This window comes from Actinia tenebrosa, unplaced genomic scaffold, assembly GCF_029948245.1.
Source record: "Actinia tenebrosa isolate PJP-AT-01 unplaced genomic scaffold, QUT_ActTen_1.0 PGA_scaffold1__47_contigs__length_23844297, whole genome shotgun sequence".
Lineage (NCBI taxonomy): Eukaryota > Metazoa > Cnidaria > Anthozoa > Actiniaria > Actiniidae > Actinia > Actinia tenebrosa.
This window is the reverse complement of record NW_028292578.1, coordinates 6909994-6917020: the sequence shown is the minus strand read 5'-3', so window position 1 is coordinate 6917020 and position 7027 is coordinate 6909994. Positions and strand designations below refer to the sequence as shown.

At 34.7% G+C, this 7027-nt stretch overlaps 1 protein-coding gene across 1 annotated transcript; it reads left to right on the top strand.

Moving 5' to 3' along the window:
- The first annotated feature begins 1293 nt into the window (after positions 1–1293).
- LOC116291004 (polymerase delta-interacting protein 2) lies at positions 1294–5577 on the top strand. Its single transcript, XM_031698131.1, has 11 exons — positions 1294–1404; positions 1490–1550; positions 1852–1949; positions 2053–2161; positions 3093–3159; positions 3513–3626; positions 3806–3942; positions 4031–4057; positions 4257–4382; positions 4809–4888; positions 5104–5577. The coding sequence occupies exons 1-11, from the start codon at positions 1349–1351 to the stop codon at positions 5204–5206; spliced, it is 978 nt and encodes a 325-aa protein (XP_031553991.1). The 5' UTR covers positions 1294–1348; the 3' UTR covers positions 5207–5577.
- The last annotated feature ends 1450 nt before the right edge of the window (positions 5578–7027 follow it).

The window sequence follows — 7027 nt, the reverse complement described above, 5'->3', positions numbered from 1 at the left end:
CAGCAAAAACATGTGTGTGTGTGGGTATTGCGTGAGAGATAACTGTGGCTTTGATTATTTCAAGATACGTAGATTCATACCTGTTCGATAAAGAGACATCTGCCTTGAAGATATAAGTGGATCTTGAAGAAAGTATTGAAGTGTTAAAATTATTAAAATTTCTCTAAACAGAGAAAGGCTTCAAGATAACTCCATTAAAAGATCTTGGTGAACAGCGTTGAATAGCAAGAGCCATGTTTGACATTGGTGATTAGTTCACAGAAAGAGCGGCTCTAAACATGTGATTTTAGAATGATTAAGTACATCCTATTTGTAGAGACGAACCTATGGTGTTATGGCTAAAGCACGCAAAGAACAAAGGGTTCCGACTGTGAAGACTTTATGTTTCCAAACGATTCTATTGTTAAAGTCATACTCATTTGAAATTATGAAATGTTTTTTGTCACTCGGTAATGATCTATATGTTAAGTGTTCACAGATTTCAATTGTTATTATAGATCGATGTAATAAATTGATATTTGGTGTTTTATTTGTCCTCTAGATGACAAATATTTACTGAACACCAGAGGTATATGCATGCAGAAAACAATTAATGGCAGGCCGCGCCTATCATTATTACCCCAATATTCCTAACAAGCACTCTTCCATTGGGATGCTGTACATTTTTTTTCAGTTTTAATTTGCCAACAGCACTGTGGGCGTTTTTGAGGTACAACTGAACTTGCACTACATTCTGTTTACATGACATACTTTAGTACCAGAAAGTCATAACAAATTATAACCACTTGACCTGTGCGAAAGGATTTTTAAATAAGAGCATCTTGTCACTTAATAAAATCAAGCATTTCATAAATGCGTTTATCAATGGTAAGCTTAATCCCATTAATGCTTTTTCCTCAATTTGCCGATGAAGATATTCACAATCTTACCCTTGACTAGATAATTGCCCTATTTCACTATGACGTCACTGCTTGTTTATGTGGGGGATAGAATCGCCGAATCCAATAGAAAATTCAACAAAATTTGCTCCTAGCGAAACAGTTTAATCTAAAATGGCCTGGTTTTCAGATATAATATGTGTTAATATGTACTAAAAAATATCATGAGAATTTGCTGGCTATTCTACTTCTCTTCGTGGATTGATACGGGTTTTAGAACAATTTTCGGTGAATTTGCGTCCTTTGCGTTTAAACAATAGATTGTTTTGATGTGACGTCATAGTGCAATTGGGTTTAAATCCCAGATCCAGTGCGCACACTCACATTACGCATCTGATGCCCACAGTACAAATATTCGTTACCAGCGGTCATACGCAAGCCACGCATGTTCACATTCAAGCATAAACAATATGGCGAGATTTAGTGTTGCTTGTTGCCTTCTTCAATTTAAACGGCATTTTTCTCGGTAACTTAACAGCTGATTTTCAAAGTTCTTGAATATTTTGTTGGGGAATTCACGTAGGACTCAAAGAGTTTTGTTTTATTTTCAGTTTGACTGAGGTTGGACGGTTTCAGGTGCCCAAATCACAAGGAACATATGAAGCTGGCCAGGTACGTTATCCTAAATTGTATTCATATTCAAACCAATATTTAAAAGTTCTAATATAAGAATCCAAGAAATTATTATCCAAGTGTTTTTATGTTGTAGTATTGTTACTTTTCATTGAGTCCTATAGCTACACAAAGTAGAAGCCTTTTTATAAGCAAACTATTAATTTTGGCTTGTCTGATTAGCATGAACAGTTGTAACTTTAATATGTATTGTTCAAACGTTAATCTCAAGGGAAAACTATTCGTTTGGAGCTTCATGCATACATAATTATTCATTATTTACTTATTATATTTTTTACAGCTGTTTCTGCACAAGATATTTGGCTATCGAGGTGTCCTGTTGTTTCCATGGGTGGCAAGACTGTATGACAGGGACAGAGAAGCCATTGAAAATGAAAAGTAATTCATCCATTTATATGATAACCTACTGAATAAAGCTCTCGGAAGGTTTACTTCTGGTATAGTCATGTTTATAAACTATTCTTTGTATATTTTCCCCCAGAGATTTTGAAGAAACTCCAAGTAACATTAATAACATTAGTAAAGAATTGAAACCAGAATCCAAGACTTACTATCAGGCCTTGATTGACACTAGAGATTCTCCATTCATTGTATGTAGATATTCATGTTATGTAATATATACAGTATGAGTGGCCGTGTTGTATCAGATATACAACCATGAGGTGTAGCCGAGTGATTGTATATCTGATACAACACGAACACAAATACTGTATATGACTTATCAAACGTCTAGGTTAGTTCCTTTGTGTTTCACTAAAATTTTCAAAATTAAAGTGAATCTGGCCAAGAAAATCCAACCTAAAGTTTATGCAAATGAACACAATTTTGTATCAGATTTACAACACTCTTCACGGTCGTGATTTCTGTAGTGTTTTCCTCATAAATTATAAATGAGTTTGATAAATATTATATATTAAATGTACTATTAATATTTCTATGAAAATCATATGTTTCTGGTTATTGTAGTATTACATTGAGTGGTTTCTTTTAGTATGAGCTGGCGGTTCAATTCGCATGGGAAATCAGGCATTTCACTGCCATCAAACCATTCTGAATTTATTTCCAAGGGGAGTGTTTGAATTAAAACTCAAAAAAATTAGTCTTCATATAGAAATTTAAGCCACCCTGGTTATACTGCTTAATGATTTTTTAGCTTTGATGATCTGAATATCCTAGAATCGAAAAATACTCGTTCATATTTATGCAGACTGAGTTGCAATGCTCATATGCACGGAACTTCAAATGGCTATATCCAAAGACAAATAATAGAGTAGTAATTCTTGGATTCTAAGATATATAGATTATAAGAACTAGCCAATAAACAATAAACTGCAGTCGTACTTCGGTCTCAATTTACTAAATATAGACAAATTTCTTAAAGTTTCCATTTAAACACCCCACTTAAATATATCCGAACAGTTTGATTGACAGAAGAGAATCGCCAAATTTCCAATGGATTTGAACTAGCGCCAGCTCGTAGTTATGAACATAGTGGTAATGACTATTTTTCTCTATTTACAGCGTGCTCAGCCTGAGATAGTGACATTCCTTGGACATGAATCAGATAATGCATTATATACCATCCCAGGTAAGGGCCTCTATTGACAACAGTGTTACTCATACTGAAAGGACTACTCTGTGTAAATAAAGGCTATTAAATATTGTTAATGGTCTTGGATGTTTATTAGCTACAACAAACTACCTTACAGTCACATATATATCAGCATCTTGCAGCCCAGTTGCCTGATGACATCATTTTACTACTACTACCAGAATGTTTTGGGATTTTTCTTTCTTATTTTTATTCTCTTACAAGAATAGAAAGATGAATGGTGCTAATTAATTTAACAAAAGAAAGTGTGCAAGGGAATTGTTCGCATATGATGCTATAATGCAAATGTTATTATTAATGTTTATAATGAAATATGTTGAATCTTGCAGGTCTAGACTATGTGTCTCATGATGATGTCTTACCATACATAATCGGCGACCCGTTCTCAAAACCAATTAATCATGAATTGTTTAATAAATTCCTTACTCCAGAACCAGGAAGAGGTAAGAAAGGGTTATTGCAATAATATCCATTAACTAGTAGTAATGATAAAGAAGTGTAGTGTATTGTGAGTTACAAACAAACTATGTGTTAGATTACGATAAAACAAGAGAGAGTGATTTGTTTGTTGTCAAGACATATCACATAATATTGATTACAACCTGCTTGTATATTGTACTAGTTCCACCATTCACCTGTAAAGATGCTCTGCAAGTCTGGCAGGAAAAAAACTACAAATGGTTAGAACTGACAGATGTTCACAGAGAAACAACCAATAATGTCAGGGTGACTGTTATGCCTTTCTTTATGGGAGTTAAAGTGAGTTTCTTCAAATCCTTCACATCTTATTTACACCTGCAGGTTTAATGTTTTATGCTTAATAGTTACTTTTCTTATCTTTTTACAGAATGTTCAGCCCACACCAAGCTATTGGGTAAGATATCTTTTTTACTTATGTATTATAGTATTGTTATGATTCAAAGGGTGAACATCAAATCCTATCCTTAAAAATCTATTCCACTAATAACCCTGAAAAAAATGATTCTATCTTTAAACACGGAATATTGATTGGTGAGCCGAGCCTTTAGTGCATAGCTAGAAGATTAATGTGGTATCCATTTTGTACTTTTCAGTGGCGTTACAGTATTCGCCTAGAGAATCTTAGTCCAGAAACTGTTCAACTCAGAGAAAGACATTGGAGGATATTTAGTTTATCTGGTACATTAGAAACTGTGAGAGGTAGAGGAGTTGTAGGGCAGGTAAGTGATAACATATCTCTCACATAGGCTCCTGCAAACACACCCTCATATCAATCTTTTCACTTAAGCAATGAATAGATTTATTATTTTTGCTTAAAGTAAAATAATAGACACTATGAACTTTACTTCATAAAGTGGTTACTTAAGGTGCTTCTCAATGGCACATTCAGAACCATCAATTGTGATGAAGTAGATTTTAGTGGACATTAATCAAGGTATTTCCATGACAATCCACAGGCATGTGCCCTTGCAAACTTTGTGTTTTCCAACTTATGTCATGTAAACACATTGGGGAATTGTACAACTTTAACCATGCTATTTAGAAGTACTGTAATATTGCCTCAAAACACCTTACTCCTATGATACTGTAAACCCTACATTCAGTGCCTTAACCAATCTCCTTTTTTTCCTTCAATGTTGCTGTAGGAGCCAGTTTTATCATCACAACAACCTGCATTCCAGTATAGTAGTCATGTATCCCTCCAGGCATCTAGTGGACATATGTGGTAAGCAATGTATAAGACCTCTCTCACTCTAATTCACTTCTGGCAAATAAATGTAGCTGTTTAGTACAAGTGGTGTCCAGTGAAATCATCCAAATGGGTGATGTGGAACTCTACTTTGGGGAAACAGTTCTCTCCTCCCCTCCCCTCTCCCCACTTTATGATTAGAAAATGGCATGTAATAACTTTGAAATAACTTTGTCATTTTCTTGCTATAGGGGAACATTCCGGATGGAGCGTCCAGATGGTAGTACATTTGATATTAGGATTCCTCCTTTCTCTCTTGAAAGCAAAGAAGAAGAAACATCTCCTGTCATATAAGTTCTTAATGATGTTCATAATAGATTAATATGGATTAATGGACTCAAAAGGAGAAATGTGTTGCAAGTGTACTGCCGCATCTGATATGCAGTAAATCAGCCATTACCCAAGATACGGTGAAGACACACAAGCAAGTGCTGACAAATTGGCTAATTGCATCAGCATCTTATTTGATAACACGTTTTGGCACAGGACATCTCTTTAACTTTAACATTTTTATTTTTATTTGTCAATTTTCGGTGTTTTGTTAATTTTAAAAGCTAGTATTACCTCTTTTATGATAAGACATTTATATCAATTCTTTTATATATGTTTGGCCTACTAAATCAGTGTAAATATGTTCTACTATTAAAGCTGGTTTTTACAATGTACATTTTGTCTAACTATGATTATTAAGATAAAATTAGAAATACTTAAAGGTATTATTTTTGGGGCGTCACCCGTCTTGCATGTTATTCTTCATAACGTAACTAAAGATTGAAAAAATTAGCATACCCTCGGTACTAGTTATGTGTACTCGGTTTTTAAGGGCATAAACGAAAAGTCCGACGTATTTATAAGCTATTTTTGGGACTTCCTAAGTGAAAAGATATGGCCAAGGACATGCTGAACGGATGTATCAGTGGGACAGGAAAAAATATCTTCAATCTCTACCTACGCTGTTTTACCTTCAAAATCAACTTAATTCAGCTACCATCGTAATATCGTTGGGCCTTGCATTAAGCGAGGTTAGATATCATGCGAATTAAATCAGACGTGTGGGAGAACAGATAGTATGGCTGATGTTCGACCTATGACGTCATACCACCAGGAAAAGCTTCAAAAGCTTTTTGAGAATCGGAGGTGAAGTTTAGTTTTACATTTTCTAATTACATGTTTACTTAATGTTGGTTTCTTCAGCTCTCAGACACCATGTCTTGCTAGCCTTACCATGTAAAGACCATTTATACGAACTATCTGCAGTAAGTGGGTTTGAATATGTCCATCAGCAGGATAACCAGATTTGCGACCAGCTATCATGACAAATAAAATCATGAATATGAGAAAGGAACCGTACTTAACAAAGAAACCGCAGACAAATCGATTTTCAAGTAATATAGTGGTTGGGTGGTCATCGATTACAGACGCTTCTCCGATCATACTTCCGTAGCATCTTTAGAGATTTCTATAAATAATTTTCATCTTACTTCTCATCTTAGCAACCTTTAATGCCATGAAATGACTCGGTATTGCTATAGTAACGCCCATTGTATTAGTTGTGCGGTGCGGCGGACTCGCTCTACTATTACTGAGGACACATTGTTCGAGGGAGAAAAACGACATTAAGAACCTTGTATTACTAATACAATTTTTTAAATTCATATTGCTTGTTTTCTGATTCGTTACTTTTCCCGTTTTCCTCTGATTTTTAAAACCTTTCCCCCTCACTGATAAGGACTACATTGCGATAATGACAGTATTTTGACCTATGCACCTGGACGGCGGTCCAAGCCGAACGGTTTAATTTGTTGGCGAAGGTTCTAGCGCATTTACTAAAATATCACAATAAGGTTACCTAGTTATAGAGGCTCCGCAAAAAGTAATTTCTTTTAAACTAAGGCCTAATTTTAAACTCCCGCGATGCAGGATCACTAGAGGATCTTTGCCAGTGAACGAAGTCTGCAATGCTATAATAGATTGAGCGACCCTAAATAATAAAAAAAAAAAAAAAAAAAAAAAAATAAAATAAAATAATTCTTTTGATGTATAAATAAATGTGAAGATTTTTTATTATTTGCCATCACTGCACTTTCAGTCCCATGAGCAACTGATATTCGTGTA